We start from the raw sequence: 23926 nt of genomic DNA, 5'->3' as shown, positions 1-23926 counted from the left end.
AAGGTGTCAGATATATATAGGGAAATGAGGGACGAAGGGGAGACTATGGTAGATGAACTAAAAGGGAAATGGGAAGAAGAGCTGGGGGAGGAGATCGAGGAGGGGCTGTGGGCAGATGCCCTGAGCAGGGTAAACTCGTCGTCCTCGTGTGCCAGGCTAAGCCTGATTCAGTTTAAGGTATTACACAGGGCGCATATGACTGGAGCACGGCTCAGTAAATTTTTTGGGGTGGAGGATAGGTGTGCGAGGTGCTCGAGAAGCCCAGCAAATCATACCTATATGTTTTGGTCATGCCCGGCACTACAGGGGTTTTGGATGGGGGTGACAAAGGTGCTTTCAAAAGTAGTAGGGGTCCGGGTCGAACCAAGCTGGGGGTTGGCTATATTTGGGGTTGCACAAGAGCCGGGAGTGCAGGAGGCGAGAGAGGCCGATGTTTTGGCCTTTGCGTCCCTAGTAGCCCGGCGCAGGATATTGCTAATGTGGAAAGAAGCCAAGCCCCCGGGGGTGGAGACCTGGATAAATGACATGGTGGGGTTTATAAAGCTGGAGCGGATTAAGTTCGTCCTAAGGGGGTCGGCTCAAGGGTTCACCAGGCGGTGGCAACCGTTCGTCGAATACCTCGCAGAAAGATAGATGGAATGGAAAAAAGAAGGCAGCAGCAGCAGCCCAGGATCGGGGGGGGGGGGGAGGAGGAACCAGAAGGACTCTCAGGGTTGTTAATATATACTGTATAATATGTATAGGTCGTTGCTACAGATAATTATATATTGGACTGTTAAACTATATTTTTGGAGAGTGTTACTTGTGATAAGGCAGTTGCCAATTAGGGTTAGTTTTCATTTTTGTTATTTATTATTGATTCATTCATTTTTTGTTTATAAAATAGGTCATTGTTATTTGTGTTGTTATAATATTGTGTAAAGGATGCACAATGTACTGTGTTGGTTGACCAAAAATTTTCAATAAAATATTTACAACAAAAAAAAAGAAACAGGAAAGGAGAGGTCACCCTGTTGGGAGTTTTTTTATAGGCCTCCTAATAGTTCTAGGGATGTAGAGGAAAGGATGGCGAAGATGATGCTGGATAAGAGCGAAAGTAACAGGGTAGTTATTATGGGAGACTTTAACTTTCCAAATATTGACTGGAAAAGATATAGTTCGAGTACAATAGATGGGTCGTTTTTTTGTACAGTGTGTGCAGGAGGGTTTCCTGACACAATATGTTGACAGGCCAACAAGAGGCGAGGCCACTTTGGATTTGGTTTTGGGTAATGAACCAGGCCAGGTGTTGGATTTGGAGGTAGGAGAGCACTTTGGGGACAGTGACCACAATTCGGTGATGTTTACGTTAATGATGGAAAGGGATAAGTATACACCGCAGGGCAAGAGTTATAGCTGGGGGAAGGGCAATTATGATGCCATTAGACATGACTTGGTGGGTTAGGTTGGAGAAGTAGGCTGCAAGTGTTGGGCACACTGGATAAGTGGAGCTTGTTCAAGGAACAGCTACTGCGTGTTCTTGATACGTACGTACCGGTCAGGCAGGGAGGAAGGCGTCGAGCGAGGGAACCGTGGTTTACCAAAGAAGTGGAATCTCTTGTTAAGAGGAAGAAGGAGGCCTATGTGAAGATGAGGTGTGAAGTTTCAGTTGGGGCGAGGGATAGTTACAAGGTAGCAAGGAAGGATCTAAAGAGAGAGCTAAGACGAGCAAGGAGGGGACATGAGAAGTATTTGGCAGGTAGGATCAAGGAAAACCCAAAAGCTTTCTATAGGTATGTCAGGAATAAAAGAATGACTAGGGTAAGAGTAGGGCCATTCAAGGACAGGGATGGGAAGTTGTGTGTGGAGTCTGAAGAGATAGGCGAGATACTAAAGGAATATTTTTTGTCAGTATTCACGCAGGAAAAAGATAATGTTGTGGAGGAGAATGCTGAGACCCAGGCTATTAGAATAGATGGCATTGAGGTACGTAGGGAAGAGGTGTTGGCAATTCTGGACAGGCTGAAAATAGATAAGTCCCCGGGGCCTGATGGGATTTATCCTAGGGTTCTCTGGGAAGCCAGGGAAGAGATTGGTGGGCCTTTGCCTTTGATTTTTATGTCATCATTGGCTACAGGAATAGTGCCAGAGGACTGGAGGATAGCAAATGTGGTCCCTTTGTTCAAAAAGGGGAGTAGAGACAACCCCAGCAACTATAGACCGGTGAGCCTCACGTCTGTTGTGGGTAAAGTCTTGGAGGGGATTATAAGAGACAAGATTTATAATCATCTAGATAGGAATAATATGATTAGGGATAGTCAGCATGGCTTTGTGAAGGGTAGGTCATGCCTCACAAACCTTATCGAGTTCTTTGAGAAGGTGACTGAACAGGTAGACGAGGGTAGAGCAGTTGATGTGGTGTATATGGATTTCAGTAAAGCGTTTGATAAGGTTCCCCACGGTAGGCTATTGCAGAAAATACGGAGGCTGGGGATTGAGGGTGATTTAGAGATGTGGATCAGAAATTGGCTAGCTGAAAGAAGACAGAGGGTGGTGGTTGATGGGAAATGTTCAGAATGGAGTTCAGTTACAAGTGGCGTACCACAAGGATCTGTTCTGGGGCCGTTGCTGGTTGTCATTTTTATCAATGACCTCGAGGAGGGCGCAGAAGGGTGGGTGAGTAAATTTGCAGACGACACTAAAGTCGGTGGTGTTGTCGACAGTGCGGAAGGATGTAGCAGGTTACAGAGGGACATAGATAAGCTGCAGAGCTGGGCTGAGAGGTGGCAAATGGAGTTTAATGTAGAGAAGTGTGAGGTGATTCACTTTGTAAGGAATAACAGGAATGCGGAATATTTGGCTAATGGTAAAGTTCTTGGAAGTGTGGATGAGCAGAGGGATCTAGGTGTCCATGTACATAGATCCCTGAAAGTTGCCACCCAGGTTGATAGGGTTGTGAAGAAGGCCTATGGAGTGTTGGCCTTTATTGGTAGAGGGATTGAGTTCCGGAGTCAGGAGGTCATGCTGCAGCTGTACAAAACTCTGGTACGGCTGCATTTGGAGTATTGCGTACAGTTCTGGTCACCGCATTATAGGAAGGACGTGGAGGCTTTGGAGCGGGTGCAGAGGAGATTTACCAGGATGTTGCCTGGTATGGAGGGAAAATCTTATGAGGAAAGGCTGATGGACTTGAGGTTGTTTTCGTTGGAGAGAAGAAGGTTAAGAGGAGACTTAATAGAGGCATACAAAATGATCAGGGGGTTGGATAGGGTGGACAGTGAGAGCCTTCTCCCGCGGATGGAAATGGCTGGCACGTGGGGACATAGCTTTAAACTGAGGGGTAATAGATATAGGACAGAGGTCAGAGGTAGGTTCTTTATGCAAAGAGTGGTGAGGCCGTGGAATGCCCTACCTGCAACAGTAGTGAACTCGCCAACAGTGAGGGCATTTAAAAGTTTATTGGATAAGCATATGGATGATAATGGCATTGTGTAGGTTAGATGGCTTTTGTTTCGGTGCAACATCATGGGCCGAAGGGCCTGTACTGCGCTGTATCGTTCTATGTTCTATGTTGGGGATGAGGGTGGAGCCATGCCCGAAAGTGACGGTCTTCGGGGTTTCAGACCAGCCAGATCTATTCCTAGGTAGGAGGGAGGACACCCTTGCTTCCCTGATCGCCCGCAGTAGAATCCTGTTCGGAATCTCTCCAAATGGAGAAAATCAAATTCGCCATTAGAGGGTCAGACGACGGCTTCCACAGAACGTGGGAGCCATTCACCCAATTATTCTGGGACCGGTTTGTGGCCATCGAACAAGCAGAAGAATAGCCAGGTAGCAAAGAATCAGGGGAAAATAGCCAAAGCATGAGGGAGGGGGGGGGGAGCTAAACCCAAGAGGAAAGATAGGTGAACCACAGGAGGGGGGGGGGGGGCAGAAGGGGGGGGGGGGGTAAAATAGGGCAGAGAGACAGGGAACAATAGAGGAGAACCAGGGAGGTGTGGGGGGACGGGGACGGGGATGGGGATGGGGCAGGGCAACGATAACAAACTTGGCATCTACAGGAACAGAGAACAAGGCAAATACAGGCGAAAGACGGGAGGAACGGTTGAAGCGGAGGTGGTCGTGAGATGACAACGGCAGCGAAATCCGTCCGGGAGAAGGTGACAACAGCAACGCCAGACCCATTCGAGTACTGCCCTCGGTAATTGTTTCTCCGACACCCAAATGCACATCTACAACTTTTTGAGTTTCTCTCCCTGAAAGGCTAACAGACCTCTGCAAAATACTTTGGAAGCTGCTCCTACGTTACTCTGTCTTCCTCAGTACAGCTCGGGGACATTCTGGTGAGCCTCCAAACCAGTCAAGCTTAAAACACAGGCTGAGGATGGGGGGGGGGGGGGTGGTGTGGACAGCCACCTTCCCAGTGTGTGTTTGGTTAAGGATGGGACTGTAAAAGGGAAGAGTTGGAGATTAGCTGCCTGTTATTCCATTATAATTATTGTATGTTTCAACTTTATTTCTATTATAAACAAAACAGCTGTTGTGTTTAACTTACAAATCTGGCGCCCGTAAGTCAGTGGAGCTGGCAAGGGCCAAAGATCTCGGAAATTTTATATTAATTATTGGTTAATTCACTTGTGCAGGACTCCAGGACCTATGCTGGAATTGATCGCGCACTCGCTAGGGTGTCATAACACCCCCCTCTTTCTTCTACACTCCAGCGAATACAATCCTTTAATTCTTTTTTTCCCCCAATTAAGGAGCAGTTTAATGGGGCCAATCCACCTATCCTGCACATCTTTGGATTGTGGGGGTGAGACCTACGCAAACATGGGGAGAATGTGCAAACTCCACAGTTGCCACCTTAGCGAATACAATCCTTGCCGACTCAATCTCTCCTCATCCGTCAGTCCCATCAGCTCAGGAATCAATCTAGTAAACCTTCTCTGCACTCTCTATAGCAAGACATCCCTCCTCATAAGGAGACCAAAACTGTACACAATATTCTAGGTGCGATTTCACCAAGGCCTGAATAGTTACAGCAAGACATCCCTGCTCCTGTACTCAAATCCGCTCGCTAAGGCGGCCAATATACCATTTGCCTTCTTTCCTGCCTGCTACACCTGCATGCTTTCCTCCAGTGACTGGTGTACAAGGACACCCAGGTCTCGTTGCACATCCCCCTTTCTTACTTCACAGCCATTCAAATAATAGTCTGCCTTCCCACTTGTTTTAAATTTAGAATACCCAATTTTTCCCCCCCAATTAAGGGACAATTTAGCGAGACCAATCTACCTAACCTGCAAATCTTTTGGGTTGTGGGGGCGAGACCCACGCAGACACGGGGAGAATGTGCAAACTCCACATGACAATGACCCAGGGCCGGGATCGAATGGGGGATCCAATTGTTCTGGGACCGGTTTGTGGCCAGCGAACAAGCAGAAGAATAGCCCTTTCCCCCTAGTTATGTAGCCAAAGCATGAGAGGGAGAGCTAGATCGGGAGAGGGGGAGGGCAGCTAAACCTAAGAGGAAAGATAGGTGAACCACAGGAGGGGGTGGGGGACAGCAGTGCTAACCACTGCCCTACCGTGCTGCCCTCCAGTTTGTCCAAATCATATTGCATCTGCCATTCATTTGCTTATCCAAATCACAGTGAAGCATTTCTGCATCCTCCTCACAGCTCACCGTCCCACCCAGCTTTGTCATTTGCTAATTTGGAGATATTACATTTAGTTCCCCTCTTCTAAATCATGAATATATATTGTGAATAGCTGGGGTCCTAGCACAAATCCCTATGATACCCCATTAGTCACTGCTTGCTATTCAGAAAAAGACCAGTTTATTCCTACTGTTTTGACTGCCAACCAGTTTTCTATCCACCTCAATACACTACCCCCAAATTCCATGCGCTTTAATTTTACAAGCTAATCAATGGAGGACTTTGTCAAGCCTTGTGAAAGTCCAAAAAAAACTGCATCCACTGGCTTCCCCTCGTCAGCTCTACTTGTTGCATCCTCGAAGAATTCCAGTAGATTTGTCAAGCATGATTTTTCTTTCATAAATCCATGCTAGCTCTTTACGATCCTGCCACTGCTTTCCAAGTGCTCGGCTATAATGGACTCTGGGATTTTCCCCATTACAGATGTCAGGCGAACTGGTCTATAAGTGCATATTTTCTCGCTACCTCCTTTTTAAAAAAAAAAAATACAGGGGTTACATTAGCGGCCCTCTAATCTGGAGGAACTGTTCCAGAGTCTGTAGAATCTTGGAAGGTGACCACCAATGCATCCACTATTTCTCGGCCACTACCTTATGTACTCTTGGATGTAGATTATCAGGCCCTGGGGATTTATCAGCCTTCAATTTCCCCAACACCTTTCTCTACTAATACTAATTTCCTTCAGTTCCTCTCTTTCACTAAACCCTAACATTGGAGTATCTTATTTGTTTCCTCCTTCTTGAAGAGGTTTAGTTGGTCAGCCAGTTCTTTGCTCCCCATTATAAATTCCCGTTTCTGACGGCAAAGAACCTACATTAGTCTTCATCAATCGTTTTTGCATCACATGCCTGTAGAAGCTTTTACAGCTAGTTATGTTCCCCATAAGCTTATTCCCATTCTCTACTTTCCTCATCTTAATCAATCCCTTGAGTCCTCCTTTGCTGAATTCTAAACTGTTCCCAATCCTCAGGTCGGTTGTTTTTCTGGGCCAAATTGTAGGCCTCCTTGGATCTAATACCATCACTAATTTCCCTTGTAAGCCATGGTTTGGCCACCTTTCCCGTTTTACTTCTGCGCCAGATAAGAATAAACAATTGCTGCAGTTCACCCATGTGCCCTTCAAATATTTACTACTACATTGTCTACCCACCATCATCCCTGAAAGTAAAGACACCCAATCCACCACAGCCAACTCATGCCTCATACCATTGTAGTTTCCTTTATTCAGAGCCTTGGTCTCAGAATCAACTATGTCACTCTCCACCTTGATGAAAAATTATATCATATTATGGTCGCTCATTCCCAAGGGGTGTCACATAACTAGATTGTCAATGCTTCCTTTCTCATTTCACAATACCCAGCCTAAGATGGCCTGCTCCCTAGTTGGTTCCTCAACATATTGATCCAGAAAACATCCCATATACAATCCAGGAATTCCTCCTCAATGGTGGTGTTGTGACTAATTTGATTTGCCCAATCTACATACCAGGTTAAAATGATCCCCAATTACAGATGTTCCTTTATCACATGCCTCTGTAGTTGCTGTTTAATGCCATTCCCAACATCAACATTACAGTTTGGGGGTTGATATACAACACCCACTAACATCTTTTACCCCTTGGTGTTTCTCAGCTTTACTCACACAGATTCCATTGCCGGAGCTAATATCCTTCCTCACTATTGCGTTAATTTCCTCTTCAACCAGCAATGCAACTCACTTTTCCTTTTGTGTCTCTCCTTCCTAAATACCAAATACCCTTGGATGTTCAATGCCCCATGCATTAAAGGCACAAAGCTTTAAGGCTGGTCTTAACATTACTTATCCTGTTCCCACTATGACCCTTGACTTCACTCTGCCTATCATTTTTCTTAATCCCCCTTCTGTCTTTTGTTTTTGTTCTAGTTTCCTCCTCCTCACTCTTCCAGCAAATACTCTCCCGAGGATATCAGTCCTGGTCTTGCCCTAGTGTAACCAGTCCAGTTTAAACTGGTCCCACCCCCCCTTAAACAGTCCCAATATCCCAGGAATCTGAAACCCACCCTCTCACATCATCTCTTCAGCCACATATTCATCAAATAGATCCTATTATTTCTACTCTGAACAGCATGTGACACTGATAACAAACCTGAGATCACCAACTTTGAAGTCCTATTTTTCAATGTGCTTCCTGGCTCCCTATATTTGGCTTTTGAGACCTCGTCCCTTTTGTTTTAAAAAAAAACCTGTCATTTGCACTAATGTGCACCACGACCACTAGGTGTTCACCCCCTCTATAATGTCCTGTAGCCACTCAGACATCCTTGACTCGAGCACCTGGGAGGCAACATACCACCCTGGAGTCTAGTTTGCAACCACAAAAAAGGAAAGTAATCTTTATTATCACAAGTAGGAGGTCGCAGGTTGGATCACTCCCGCCCGCGATGGGCAAACGGACCTTTTAAACAGACTTTTGCAGGACCTGGCGACCTGCCCCCCCCAGGGTATGAGCAGCCGGACCAGAAGTGGTCAAGTGGAGCGGCAGGGCTCCAAGCGGGGACCCCAGGCCAGGCAGCGAAACATGACGGACGGCAGGGACCAGGGAGCGGAGGCTCACTGGCCAAGGGAGCAGCAGATGGAGTTTTTTTAAGAACTGCTTCGCCGAATTGAAGAGGGACACGTTGACCCGATGAGGGCGGTAATGGACCGAATGGTCGAGGCGCAGGCGGTCCAGGAAAAGGTGCTCAGGGAGGTCGATGTGAAGCCCTCCAGCCAGGCGGACACGGAGGCAGAGCTGGAGCACGAGGTGGAAGAGCAGAACGCCCGCCAGAGGAGGATGCAGGAGCAGCTTGAAGAGCTGGGGAACAGAGCCAGGAAGCAGAATTTGAGAATCGTTGGCCTCCCTGAGGGCTGCGAGGGGTCCGATGTGGGTGCATACGTGAAAGGTATGCTCGAGGCGCTGATGGGACCGGAGGCCTTCCCCCGACCCCTGGAGTTGGTTGGGGCGCATAGAGCCCTGGGCGGGCGATCGACCGAGGGCCTTGGTGGTCCGCTTTCACCGGCTTGCTGACAGGGAGCATGTGCTGCGATGGGCCAAGGCGGAGAGGAGCAGCAGATGGGAGAATTGTGAGGTGCGCATCTACCAGGATTTGGGAACGTAGCTGGCCAAGAGGCGTGCAGAATTCATCAAGGTAAAGGCAGCCCTCTACAAAAAGGTGAGGTTTGGAATGCTGTATCCTGCGAAGCTTTGGGTTACGTTTGAGGAACTCCACTACTACTTTGCGGCACCAGAACAGGTTTGGGCTTTTATTAAAGAAAAGAAGTTGGACTTGAACTAACGGGCACTTAGTTTTCTCAGTGCTGTACAGTGGCGGCGGTCTGTTAACCTAATTTGCTCAGACTAGGTGTGGACTTTTATTAAAAGAAGCTGGACTTGAACTAAAGGACTCTGGGCTCTCAGAGCTTTTGTGTGGCGATAGTTTGTTAAATTATCCTGTACTGTAATGTTTTATCCAAGATTGTTTTCAGCCGGGACAGAGAGCGGGAGCACATTGTGTAGGGTGTTTTTGGGGGACAGCATAGAGGTGGGGGTAAGAAAGAGGGGTCCTGCAAAGGGGACCCTGCACTTGGTACCTTTTGGCGAAAGGGCTCAGTGCGATACAATCAGGTTAATGGGTCCTTGGTGTGTGGGGGGAGGGCCCGAGCACATGGGTGGGAGACAGTCAGGCGCCAAGGGCAGGGGTCAGCGTAGCTAGCGTAGGTCAGGGGGCCCCAGGGAGAGTAGGAGGAGGGGTGGACTAGGGCCAAGCACAGGGCTGGCCTGGCAGGTCAAGCCTCGGGGGGTAGGGGAGGTTGGGGGGGGGGGGGGGGGGGGGGGCAGCCGGGAAGGAGAGCAGAGGAGACTTAAATGGGCAAATGGGGGCGGGGGGGAGAAGAGCCACGTTAGTTTAGTTGAACACGTTGGGCAGGGCAAACAGAGCTGACAGGGGAAGTGCTTTATTAACATGTTTATTCTTTCCCACTGTTTGTTTTCACTATGTTAAGGCTCTTTGCATTGGGCCTGTTTTCTCTCTGGAAATGTTACAAATTGGTTTTAAATAAAGTTTCAAAAATTTAAATTTTTTTTAAAAATTATCACAAGTAGGCTTACATTAACACTGCAATGAAGTTACTGTGAAAAGCCCCTTGTCGCCACATTCCAGTGTCTGTTTGGGTACAGAGGGTGAATTCAGAATGTCCAAATTAATTAACAGCAAGTCTTTTGTGACTTGTGGGAGGAAACCCACGCAGACAGGGGGAGAACGTGCAGACTCCACAGAGACACTGACCCAAGCGGGAATCGAACCTGGGAACCTGGCACTGTGAAGCAACAGTGCTAACCACGGTGCTACCATGCTGTCACCTATTCCCCTTACAATTGGATCCCATAACTACTGCACCCCCAGGCTTTTTACTCCACTCTGTGCAGCAAAGCCAACCATGGTGCAATGAATTTGATGGCTACTATTTTCCCCGAGAGGCCATTCCCCTCCACAATATGCAAAATAGTTTATCAGTTTGTCAGGGGAATGGCCACAGAGAATTCCTGCTGTGCCTTCCCTGTCCTCTTACTCTGCCTGGTGGTCACCCATTCTCTTTCTGTGGAGTCTGAGCCTGCGGTGTGACCACCTCTCTATACCAGCTATCCATGATACTTTCCGCCTCATGGATGTTCCCAACTGCTGCTCCAGCATCAGAACTCGGGCTTCAAGAAGCTGCAGCTGGAGAGACTTCCTGCACCCATGAGCGGTGATATTTTTCCCGTCAGGATAATGTTTGGTTTGGAAGGAACCTTCCAGGTGGTGGTGTCCCCACATATCTGCTGCCCTTGTCCGTCTAAAAGTTAGCTGGTTGTGGATTTGGAAGGTCCTGTCTCAGAAGCCTTCCTGTAGTTCATCTTGTTTTGGTACACAGTACTGTTACTGTGTGCCAGTAAGAGGGAGCAAATTTTTGTAGAAGTGGTGCCAATCAAGGGGAGGCGGTGTCTTGAATGGTGCCGAACTGCACTTGTGGAGAGCATTCCACACTCCTGACTTGGAGAAAAGGCTTTGGGGAGTGAGAAGGTGAGTTACTCGTTGCAGGGTTCCTAGCCTCTGACCTGTTGTTGTAGCCACAGTATTTATATGGCTAGTCGAGTTCAGTTTCTGCTCAATGGTAACCCCTAGGATGATGATATTATCTGTGTGATTTGTTTTTTTTAAATTTAGTAGCTGCTCATACTCCCTCAGCAGAACTTCTTTCTTAGTCCTACCTATATCACTGGTAGCCACGTGGGACGATGAAAAATGGACACTTCCCCTCCTACTCAAAGTTCCTCTCCAGCCATGGGGTGTCCTTAATCCGGGCACCGGGCAGGTAACACCGCCTTCAGGATCAATTGAAGTTTTAAAAAAGGAATTGGATTGTCATCTGAAAAGGGAAAATTTGCAGGACTCTGGGAAAGGAAGGGGAATGCCACCAGGTAAATTGCTCTTTCAGAGAGTCAGCATAGGTACGAAAGGTCAAACAGATTCTGGATTTGTGCTCTCGGCTGCAAAAAACAGTACCTGTCCGACTACAATTACCTTCCTTTTTAGTCCCCTCACTTGAATGATACACTGTACAAGCAGATTCGACAAAAGAACAGGATGGCCTTGGATGATGTCAAGCAAGGCTTAGAGAGAAGCTAGCTTGTCAATGAGACGTAAAGACTAAGACGCCAGAAAGTTCAGAAGGCCAACGAATGCTGAAATATTGGGGGTTAAGATTGGAGAGGTCAGAGGACCTAGAAATGATAAGAGGCATGACAACAAGGCGAGTCATCTATTAAAGGTTAAAAAAATGCCACATGCTAAATTGCCCTCGTGTCCAAAAAGGCAAGATGGTGTTACTGCTAATTCCAAGGGCCAGTGCAGACTCGATGGGCCGAATGGCCTCCTTCTGCACTGTAAATTCTATGATAATTGGAGAATAAAATGGAAATAAATGATGGGCTTAAGTCTGGATAAGTTAGTTATGAACTATGTATACATTTTGTGATGAAGTTTACATTTAAATTCTATATCAGACATAACCTACCTTTAACAGTTCCATTCGTACTTAAAACGTGTTCCACTTCTGTGATATTATGAACATAATCTGGAAAATAAAGTAATGGGACATGGTAAGTGAGATTAAACAAGTTCAAAAATCTAACAATTATACACATCGCCCTGTGTCGGTTTTGTTGCACTAGCTTCTGGAATATTGAAAACTGTGGGTGACATCAAATCTTGCATGCAAACCCCTGAAGCATATATCGCAAACAATCTATTTTGGGAATATAATAAATACCATTCACAATAATTTGATAAAATTAGAATGCTCAAGATTTTAACCAGTGTAGGAATTGATCTAATCATAATCTTGAATGTAATAATTGAAAAGGTTCAAGTATCAAAAAAACTGCAGAGATCAAGGTTACACACAAAAGTCCAAATTGGTAGAAACAAATAGTTTTCCAAAACTTACTGTAAATAAATTTCCCAGTGTTGAAGAGAAAATTGGACATAAGGACCCAGTAAACAATCATGGCTCCAAAAAGAGAAATGAGAGAGAAAAGAAGACTGGACCACTGACCAAACGAGCCAAAATAGTATTTGCAGACATCAGGAAACTCCCAGTCTGATGTATCGATATAATCTTTAAGAAAACAAACACATTTTGTTAAAGATATTAATTGGAGCAATCGTGGATGATGCAGGCCACAAAATCCCATGGATGGATTCTCACCAGCATCAAGGATTTAAACTCACCCAGACCATCGGACTGGTGTGTGTCATTCTACGCTCAGTTTGCACTTTCCCAATTAGTAGAAAACAGCCGAACCACAAGGAGGATGGAAGTACAACTGGCCATGTTTCCTGAGACAGCATTTTCCATAATCGTGACCTCCACCACATAGAAGGTCAAAGGCAACAAACCTGGGAACATCACCACCTGCAAGTTCCCCTCCAAGCCACACACCATCCTGACTTGGAACATCTCATCGCTGTTCGTTCACAGTCACTGGGTCAAATTCCTGGAACACCCTTCCGTGCATGTAACCACATCACATGGATAGCAGTGATTCAAGAAGGCAACTCACCACCCCGTTCTCAAGGGCAACAAGGAATGTGCAACAATGCTTGAGGTTTTTTGGGGCAAAGGCATTTGGAGGTAATTTATGGAATGGATCGGTTTCTCATATACTTGTGTTTATGGATACTCATGAGGTTAATTTACATGCCAAATAAGCCAGCACTCCAGTTATTTAACATTTCTAATTAAGTGAAGTAGCAGCTGAAAGTGACATGCTGAAACACTAACTTCCTATGAGCAAAAAGCCCAACATTTACATTCACTATTTTCAGAACTGTGAATATGTAAAAGAACTAAAGGTTGCGCAAATTGACTAAACATAATTTAGTTTCAAAACTATGTTTGTTATTTCAATATATTCTCACTTTCCTTGTGAATTGTAGCAAAGCTTTTATAGTGGAGGGCAGCGCGGTGGCGCAGTGGCTAGCACTGTTGCCTCATGGTGCCGTGGTCCCAGGTTCGATCCCGGCTCTGGGTCACTGTTCGTGTGGAGTTTGCACATTCTCCCAGTGCTTGCCTAGGTTTCGCCCCCACAATCCAAAGATTTGCAGGGTAGGTGGATTGACCACGCTAAATTGCCCCTTAATTGGATAAGATTAATTGTGTACTCTAAACTAATTTTAAAAAGCTTTTATTAGTGTAACAAATTAAATGCATTTCCCTATAAAAATTACTAAGATTTAAATCTGGGACAAGTTTCCAATGCTCAGAAATAGAGGTCAAAATTCATTTTACAGGATAGTGTTAACAATCTCACAGTTTTATAACCCCGAGGCACCTTTCAACCCTTTTCCATATTTTTCCAACTTAAATATTTTGAAAATTGATGTTTTTTTGCATACTTTTAGCTGGACAAATTAAACATGGTAATGATTAGACAACACACAAGTTACCACTTTGTAATAAGCAGTTCGGTCAAATTCTACTACAAAGGGCAGCACGGTGGCGCAGTGATTAGCACTGGGACTGCGGAGCGGACCCGGGTTCGAATGCCGGCCCTGGGTCACTGTCCGTGTGGAGTTTGCACATTCTCCCCGTGCCTGCGTGGGATTCACTCCCACAACCCAAAGATGTGCAGGTTAGGTGGATTGGCCATGCTAAATTGCCCCTTAATTGGAAAGAAATTATAATTGTGTACTCTAAATTTATTTCAAAAAAATACTACTCCAAATTATTACTTGCAAGGTACATTTCTGCAAAGTTATAGCAACTCGCTCAATTACTGCAATAAATGCCCCAAGTTTATTATGAAATAATAATACACACCTATAGTCTGTCGAGATTTCAGCACCCGGTAACAACAGTACAGCGTCAGCATGCTCATTAAAACGAGCAGGATAATCCCCAAAGTAAATCCTGCCTAATTGGGAAAGAGAAAAAAGGTTTCTGTTAACTTTAATAAACTGGCTATGGAGTCACAATGTTTTAATTAAATACAGAAAAAATGCAACAATATTGATAATAATATGCATAAGAAACTTCTAACCTCCTTAAGTGCCCATGGAAGGCTCAATATCGATGTACCCATCATGGTATTCCAAATGGAAAATCTGGAAACAAATAAAATTCACCATCATTAGGATCTTGAACATGGAAGCTGTTAAGATATTTTCCTTATAAATTGTAGCTTACTGAAGAAAACGTAAAGCTATACATACATAGTGACTATGCTGTGATTCTTTCCAACGCCATCTATGCTACTTTCTAATTGGAGAGCACTTCCTAGTGGACTGTAAACATAAATTTGCTCTTCAGCAGGAATTACGTGATCAGGTGGGATCTGTAAAATATTAATGAATCAGAATTTATAGACAAACTTAACTTCCATATTTTAAAAACTTCTTTCATAACGATCTCAGTCACAAGACCATAAGAAGTAGGCCATTTGGTCCATCAGGTTTGCTCTGCCATTCAATGAGTCATGGCTGATCTGTGTCATGTTCTGTGCTCAATGTCACCTGCACTGTCTGAGCATCCAATTCCATGCTGCAATAACTTTGTAATCCAATGAATTATAACCCCCTGTAAAGAGCAACTCCTTCAAAACCACTCACACCAAATCCACTTTTCCATCATACCTGCATTAGCCCCTGGTCCCTCAATGTCTCAATTTTTAAATTACTTTCCTGCTGCTCAAAATCCACCAATAACCTAGGCCCTCCCATCACAGTAACCTATTGAGCTCCACAATTGCCTCTCCCCCCGCCCCCAAAAAAACTCTATTCACATGACTTTTGTCTCTTGTGCATTCACTTTCTTTCTTTGTCAAGGCAGTCAGGATTTAAGCCACATAAGCCCATGTTTGTGAATTTCTCCCCAACACCCTCCTCTTGTGTATCTCCCTTTCTTTCTTTAAAAGCATCCTGAAAACCCAACTTTAAAAACCAATTTCTCCCAGTTTTCCGTTCTTTGACCAGGCACCAAATTTCCTTGTGTCTCTACAGTGCTTGGGTTGTTCCTCTATTTTAAAAAAAAATCCTTTAATTGGCTTTTCTCATATTTATGTTTTTTAATTTAGAGTACCCAATTCCTTTTTTCCAATTAAGGGGCAACTTAGCGTAGCCAATCCAGCTACCCTGCACATCTTTTGGGTTGTGGGGGCGAAACCCACGCAAACATGGGGAGAATGTGCAAACTCCACACGGACAGTGACCCAGAGCCGGAATCGAACCTGGGGCCTCGGTGCCGTGAGGCAACTGTGCTAACCACTTGCGCCATTGTGCTGCCTGGCTTTTCTCATATTTATAAACAGTTGTGTATATACACATTACATTTTTCTTGCCCCCTTCCCCATGTGGAACTCTGGCTGCTCCGATACTCCCAAGATTGCTACTATTGGGCATGGCTTCACCCTCACCCCCACAACCTTGGGCTCGAACACCACTGGACGAGACCAGACAAAAATGGGAGGACGAACTGGGGAGAGGCAAGATGGAGACTCTGGAGCGAAGCATTGAGCAGGGCGAACACCACCTCCTCCTGCGCAAAGCTAAGCCTAATGCAGCTCAGGGCTAACTCCACCTCCTCCTGCGCAAAGCTCAGCCTAATGCAGCTCAAAAAGGTGCACAGAGCGCACCTGACCATAACCCGAATGAGCAGGTTCTTCCCAGAGGTGGACAACAAATGTGAGCAGTGCCAGAGGGGCCCGGCCAACCACACCACATGTTTTGGGCTTGCCCCAAACTTGCTGGGTTCTGGACAGCCTTCTCCGAGGCAATGTCCAAGGTTCCTCTGTTAACAATAACTTACAAATGCAAGTTTCTGTGGGATAAAATCAAACATGTAGAAGTTCATAGTACTGTATTAGTGACACCCTATGCATTTTCTAGTTCTTTCTTGTTAATGACTGACACCAATCATGTTTCTACCGGTCTTGAAGGCTTTCAATGTTGTTTGCATTCAAAAAATGAAATTGACAGAGGAGGATGTGCTGGCAAATTGATCCGGATTGCATAGGTTTGTCTTTGGATTGTTAAGCGTTGGGTCATGGAGAATGCATTGAATAAGGTGACAAAAGCTAAATAAAAACTTCAATCTAGGTTAGGAAACTTCATCAGCTAGTGGAATGATATTTTTGCCTTATGGAGCAACTACTTGACATGCAAGGACTTTAAATCGTCTTGAATCAAGTGTCTCAATAAAGTGGAGTGCCATAGTAGAGCAGACAGCTCCTACAAGTCTCTCTCCAGGCAGTTACCATTTGTATCAGGGATCTCCATGTGCAGCAAAATAGCATGGAGGAGGAGACAGCTAAAGAACTGAATATATTACACCCTGTGCAAGTACCAGAAACTTAATTTTACCACAAACAGCTGAAGGAGCTGCACCCATACTGCTGCACATTCTGGTGCTACCGTCACCATCAACCACAAAGTTTAAAAACGATGAGTGGTTTAATTGAGTTCGCTCCAGTTAAAATCAAAATCTATTACTCAATTGTGACACAGCAGATCAAAGACGTGCAAGTTATGTGGACTGGCCAGGCGATTTTGCCCTTCGTGTCCAAAAAGGTTAGATGGGGTTACTGGGATAGGGTGGAGGTGTGGGCTTAGGTAGGGTCATCTTTCCATGGGCCAGTGCAGACTCGATGAGCCGAATGGCCTCCTTCTGCACTGTAAATTGTATGTATGCATGTATTAGTCCATCTCACAAACAAGTGCTAAAACACAATGAAACATTAGCTAGATATCTGGTGTCTAGCTACCGTCCTTAGTTACCAAAGACTTCACTTGCAGTCATCTGCGCCAACTACATGCTCTTACATACCTTGCAAGGATGGATATTACTTGGTTATTTGAGTTATTTATCTAAATTCAGTTGGCCATCGACAGCTTCATGAGGGGAATTATTATAGCAATGGCTCAAAGTGTAAAAAGTGTTTGTGCTTGATTTGTTTCCAAGTAATGCATGGTGGGGGAGGTGCTGTCGGTTCAACACAACATATAACCCTGTGAAGCATCTCAGAATCTACCACAGTGCAGAAGGTGGTCATTCAGTCCACTGAGTGCGTACTAGCTCTCTGAAAGAGCATTCCACCCAACACCACTTCCCTTGCCCATCCCTGTAACTTAGCACATTTTGATTTCAGATCAGAATCAAATTCCCCTTTGAATACATCAATCGAACATGCCTCCACCACCCTTTCAGGAACACCTTCTGGGTAAGATTGTTCCTTGTGTCACCTTTTACACCGTTTACTCTTTTTGCCAATTGTTTAGAAACTGTGCCCTCTATTTCTTGATGCTCTTGAGGGAACAGTTTCTCACTATTTAGCACAAGATCATAACATGAGAACGAGGGGCAGGAGTCGGCAATTCAGTCCTTCCACCATTCAATACGATCATGGCCTCAACTCCACTTTCCTGCCCTGTCTCCATAACCTTTTGACCCATTACTAATTAAAAATCTGTCCATCTCTTTCTTAGATTTACTCATTATCCCGGCACTCAGGGGTAGTGAATTCCACAGATTCATGGCCTTCGGAGAGAACTACATACCTCCTCAAGATAGGGGAACAACACTGCTGCACACAATACTCCCGGTGTGGTCTGACCAATGCCTTGTACGGTTGCAGCAACACTTCCCTACTTTTGTCCTCTATCCCTTTAGCCATAACTGTCAAAATTCCATTTCCTTTCCTTATTACCTCCATTCTTATTTTCTGTGACTCATGCACAAAGGCACCCAGATGCCTCTGCACCAAAATATTTTGACGTTTTCCTCCATTTAGAGCGCAAGTTGCGTTTCTATTTTTCCCAACCAAAATAGGTAACCTCACATTTACTCACATTAAACTCCCATCTGCCAAAGCTTGGCCCACTCACCTAACCTATCCATTTGTAAATGTTATTTCCTCATTGCAACTTACTATCCCACCTTCAGGATACTGAGGCCTGGATAGAGTGGACGTGGAGATGTTGCCACTTGTAGGAAAAACTAGAAGCAGAGGACACAATCTCAGACTAAAGGGACGATCCTTTAAAACAGAGATGAGGAGGAATTTCTTCAGCCAGAGGGTGATGAATCTGTGGAACTCTGCCACAGAAGGCTGTGGAGGCCAAATGACTGGGTGTCTTTAAAATAGAGATAGATAGGTTCTTGATCAATAAAAGGTATCAGGGATTATGGGGAGAAGGCAGGAGAATGGGGATGAGAAGAATATCAGCCATGACTGAATGGTGGAGCAGACTCGATGGGCCGAGTGGCCTAATTCTGCTCCTATGTCTTATGGTCTACTATGAGGAATGGATCATTCCACCTCCACTAAGAAAGCATGTATTAAATCAATTACATGAAGGGCATTATGTTATTGCAAGGATGAAGGAGATAGCCAGAAGCTATTTTTGGTGGCCGGGGCTAGATGCCGAAATCGAGAAGGCAGGAATATGTTTGTCTTGTGCAAAAATGTGGAACCTGCTGCCATTAGCCCCATTACACCCGTGGGAATGGCCAGACGAGTTCTGGCAATGGGTGCATGTTGATTATGCCGGACCGTTTGAAGGGTGAATGGTTCTCATTCTGGCTAATACTCAAGTCGAAATGGCCTAAAGTTGCCATCATTAGACAATAAGTCATAGGAGCAGAAATTAGGCGATTCGGCCCATCGAATCTGCTCCGCCATTCAATCATGGCTGATGTTTCTCATCCCCATAACCCCTGATCCCCTTATTAATCAAGAACCTATCTATATCGGTCTTAAAGACACTCAGTGATTTGGCCTCCACAGCCTTCTGTGGCAAAGAGTTCCACAGATTCACCACCCTCTGGCTGAAGAAATTAGTCCTCATCCGTTTTAAAGGATCGTCCCTTCAGTCTGAGGCTGTACCTTCGGGTTCTAGTTTTTCCTCCAAGAGGCCACATCCTCTACATGTCCACTCTATCCAGGCCTCTCCGTATCCCGTCGGTTTCAACAAGATCCCCCTCATCCTTCTGAACTCCAACGGGTACAGACCCAGAGTCCTCAACTGCTCCTCGTATGACGAGCCCTTTATTCCACGGATCATTCTTGTAAACCTCCTTGGGCCCTTTCCAAGGCCAGCACATCCTTCCTTAGATACGGGGCCCAAAGCTGCTCACAATACTCCAAATGGGGTCTGTCCAGAGCCTTGTACAGCCTCAGAAATACATCCCTGCACTTGTATTGTAGCCCTCTCGACATGAATGCTAACATATGCATTTGCCTTCCTAACAGCCAACTGAACCTGCACGTCAACCTTCAAGATTCTCTTAAGTTCCTATGTGCTTCTGATTTCCGAAGCCTTTTCCCATTTAGAAAATAGTGTATGCCTCCATTTTTCCTATTAAAGTGCATAATCTCACTTTCCGCATTGTATTCCATCTGCCACTTCTTTGCCCACTCTCCTTGCCTGTCCAAGTCCTATTGCAGCCCCCCTGCTTCCTCAATACGACCCGTCCCTCTGCATATCTTTGAATCATCTGCAAACCTAGCAACAGTGCCCAAAACAACAGGAGAAAACAGTTGAGGGTTTGGGTGAAATCCTTATCTGAGGAAGGATGCTCTTGCTATGGAGGGAATGTAGCGAAGGTTTATCAGGCTGATTCCTGGAATGGCGGGACTGTAATATAAGGAGAGACCAAGTCAGTTAGGATTATATTCATTGGAGTTTAGAAGGGCGAGAGGGAATCTCATAGAAATGTACAAAATTCTAACAGGATCAGACAGGGTAGATTCGCTGTTAGAGAGGACCTACTGGATGTAGATGGTGGGAGAGTCCAGAACTAGGGGTCATAGTTTGAGGAGTAAGGGGTAAACCTTTTAGGACTGAGGGGAGAAGAAATTTCTTCACCCAGAGCGTGGTGAATCTGTGGAATACGCTACCATAGAAAGTAGTTGAGGACAAAATGTTATGTAATTTCAAGAAGGAATTGATAGAGCTCTTGGGGCCAAAGGGATCAGGGTATTGAACTTGATGATCAGCCATGATGATAATGAATGGCGGAGCAGGCTCAAAGGGCCAAATGGCTTCCTCCTGATTCTATTGTCTCTGTTTCTAGGAAATCTTCCAAAAATACTGCCGCAGTTCATTTTGAGAGTTCGTCAAACAGAATTTCATCACATCCAATCCACTTGTCTAGCCGCAAATGTACAGACCATGAAATATTTGTTGACAAGGTTCATTGTCTAAATGCTTGAGCCGATTCTTGCTTATGTCCAGGAATACTGCGCACTCAACAACCAAAGTTTCTCCGGCATCGCTGGTGGTTAGACATCAACCACATACAGCATTTGATTTGCTAATACTACCCAAAACAAAATTTAGAAAAAGCAGCAGAGTCACGTTACAGGACAGGAGAACAAGACAAAACCTCTTTTTCACTAGAGTGAAGACGTTCTGGCAAGTGAAAAGTGGATACCTGTCACCATTTTAGCACAGACAGGACCGGTCTCCTACACCATACAAACCAGAGATAATACAGCATGGAGACATGCGGATCAACTTTTGGCAACAAGAACTAACCTGCCAGAGACGGAACTGACAGACAGTCCAAATCAAGCTATGCCAAGAAGCAACCTGGACCTTCCAAGAACCCGACACTAATCAAACCAACGGTGGAAAGGAATACTTCAGTCAAGAACCAGACACCGAGTTAACCGCAGAACATTACACTGACTCCAGTTACCACGGACATCAAGACACCAACTCAAGACAAAGACACCAGAGGCTGGGGCGAACACACAAGGCCTAATGTGTCTGTCCTCTCGTTGGACCAGAAACATGCTGCTACCAAATTATCTTAGAACACATTCCAGGAATTCTCACCCTTGTCCCTCAGCATCATTCCTATCCCAGTCTATGTTTGGATAATTGAAGTCCACGTATAATTACGCCATAATTCTTGTACCTCTAATTTGTTTCACAACATCCTTTCCACTAGTTGTCAGTCGATATATTACACTGATCAACGTTACTGCGCCTTTATCATCTTTACCTCCAGTCAGAGATTCTGTCCTTGACCTCTGTGGAACATCCTCTCCCCAGTGCCATCTTGAAACAATACTCTCCCTCTCTTTCTCTTTTCTCCACCCCACCTCACTTTGGGTATGATTTTTCTGGTCCATTAGCCACGGGCACAAATTCCATTATGGCCGCTACATTTTGCAAGGGAACCACATTGATGATCTGTTTTAGATCTTCCCTGCCCCCCTGATGACAGATCAAATTTAAATGCATTTAACTATCATTAAATAGTACGCTGTAGCGTCAGACCCGTGAAATACTCTCTCTCTCTCTCTCTCTCTCTCTCCACAACCTCGGCAGTGTGACATCACACCAGTGCTAATCGCTACTGGTCTTTGAAAACAACAATCAGTCATGATGACCATGCTGGGGTGCTGAGGTGCCTGGAGGCTCCAGGGTTGAAGACCAAGACTGAACATTTGCCCCAGCACCCTAGCAGCCTCTTGGCACTGCCAGCAGCAGTGAGGTGGGCACTGCCAGTGGGGCAACCTGCACATGGAGCCCCAACCCCACCACCAGGGGGTGAATGGAGAATACGAACGACGAACGTTACAGCACAGGGACAGGGACGTTCCTCTCCAGGGAACTAAGAGAACAGAGAGGAGACGAAGACCGATATCTGGGCTGCGTTCAGGGTGGCAGTCGTGGAGGCTCTGGCGACCATGCAAGTGACCCTGGACAAGGCAGAGAGGCGATTGGAGGCCCAGGGGAACACCATAAAAGAACTCAAAAAGGCCTCAACAGACCAGAACGATCGGATTTCCGCCCAGAAGGAAATAACGAGGTTGGTTGCGGCAGAGGAATCGGAGGGGGAAGAGAGAGGACCAGCAGAACTGGGGAGAGAGAAAGAACCATAGGATTAAGGCTAATAAGAGTATTAGGGTGGCCACATTAACACCGCAAGCATCCACTTTGGAGGTCCTCTGAACAAAGAGAAGTGCAGGAGCTCGCCCAAATGGCATACTTACAGTTGGCAGCCATGTAGGGCAGCCCCAGGACAAAGGGAAACCCTGGAGCGCAGGGACTCTGATCTCATGGCGAGTCCGGTGACCGCGGCTATTTTGAAAATACTGGCCAAGATCCTAGCCAAGAGACTGCAGGACTACGTACTAAAGGTAGTAACAGACGATCAAACAGGCTTTATCAAAGGTAGACAGCTAATATTGAACATCAGGCGTCTGTCGAACGTAATAATGAGCCCACCCAAGGAAGAGAACACCAGAGGTGATCTTCTCCCTGGATGTAAAAAAGGCCTACGACAGAGTTGAATGGAAGTACCTCAGAGGTACTGGAGCGGTTTAGGCTTGGAACGGGGTTCACCGATTGGGTGAAACTCCTGTACAGCGCTCCCAAGCGCACGGACAAACACCACCAGCTCCAAGTACTTCAAGCTGCACTGAGGCACTAGGCAAGGATGCCGGTGTCCCCGTCGCTGTTCGCCCTAGTGATCGAACCATTCGCAATCACGCTCAGGGCGGCAAAGAATTGAAAGGGGAAATCGTAGGTTCCCTGGGTAAAGGGATGGATAAAGGATTCGGAAGCCACATGTGTGAGAATGGAGTGGGGCTTCTGAACGGGGACCCCCCTCCAGGCCCTGACTACAACAGCGCTCCCATCCCCACCAACCAAACACTCAACTATCTCAGTGGCGATTGCCACACTCCAGTTGTGTAATCAACCATGACAGCACTTTGGATTGACCAAAATGTCCATTAAGGCCCCCATCTGCAAAAACCACAGGTTCGCGCCAGCCAAAATGGACGTCACCTTCAAAAGGTGGACACAGGACCGGGGGTGGGCGGGGGGGGGGGGGGGGGGGAACGCTGACAGTTAGGGACCTCTACACTGACAACAGACTAATGACACTAGAGGTACTAACAGAGAAGTTCCAGCTGACAGGGGGCAAAGAGCCAAGATTTCCTCCGGGTGCTCCGGTTTCCTCCCACAGTCCAAAGACGTGCAGCTTAGGTGGTTTGGCCATGCTAAATTTCCCTTAGTATCCAAAACGTTTCGGAGGGGTTATTGGGAGGAAGTGAGGGCTTAAGTGGGTCGGTGCAGCCTCGATGGGCCGAATGGCCTCCTTCTGCACTGTATGTTTTATGTTCTATATGCAGGTCAAAAACATATTTTTTGATGTTTGATGGGAAACAAGGACATACCCACGGCCCAATCGCTGTTAGAGAGGACCTACTGGATGCAGGTATCTGAGGGAGGGGGAACTATGGCGACCTGTATGGGCGACTACTGGAAAGTGCACACACATCTCTGGACAAGACCAGGGAAAAGTGGGATTGGGAAGAAGACCGAGGGTTTGAAATAGGGTGGGGACTCTGGAGCGAAGCACTGCACAGGGTCAACTCCACTACTACATGCGCAAGGCTAAGCTTAATGCAGCTGAAGTGGTACACCAAGCTCAATTAACCAGAACCCAAATGAGCAAATTCTTCTCAGAGGTGGAGGACAAATGCAAACGGTACAAAGGAGGCCCAGCCAACCATGCTCACATGTTCTGGTCTTGCCCCAGACTAGCCGGGTACTAGACAGCCTACTTCGAAGCAATGTCCAAGGTGGTGGGGATGAGGGTGAAGCCAACAGCCAGATCACTTCAGGAGGAGGGCTGACACCCTTGCCTT

The 23926-nt window shown here is 46.0% G+C and overlaps 1 protein-coding gene across 6 annotated transcripts in view; it reads right to left on the bottom strand.

Annotated features, from left to right (window-relative positions):
- slc38a9 (solute carrier family 38 member 9) overlaps positions 1 to 23926 on the bottom strand; it is a 151871-nt gene that overhangs the window by 53440 nt on the left and 74505 nt on the right. For all 6 annotated transcript variants that reach the window (XM_072497025.1, XM_072497026.1, XM_072497031.1 and 3 more), the window contains exons 4-8: positions 14472 to 14593; positions 14300 to 14363; positions 14080 to 14173; positions 12205 to 12375; positions 11773 to 11832 (exon numbers count right to left, since the gene is read on the bottom strand). In XM_072497025.1, the coding sequence (XP_072353126.1) occupies positions 11773 to 11832; positions 12205 to 12375; positions 14080 to 14173; positions 14300 to 14363; positions 14472 to 14593 (511 nt within the window). The remainder of the gene's footprint in view (positions 1 to 11772; positions 11833 to 12204; positions 12376 to 14079; positions 14174 to 14299; positions 14364 to 14471; positions 14594 to 23926) is intronic.

This window comes from Scyliorhinus torazame, chromosome 3 (assembly GCF_047496885.1).
Source record: "Scyliorhinus torazame isolate Kashiwa2021f chromosome 3, sScyTor2.1, whole genome shotgun sequence".
Taxonomy (NCBI): domain Eukaryota; kingdom Metazoa; phylum Chordata; class Chondrichthyes; order Carcharhiniformes; family Scyliorhinidae; genus Scyliorhinus; species Scyliorhinus torazame.
Note: the sequence above shows the minus strand (reverse complement) of the source record. Positions and strands in the feature narration are given on the sequence as shown.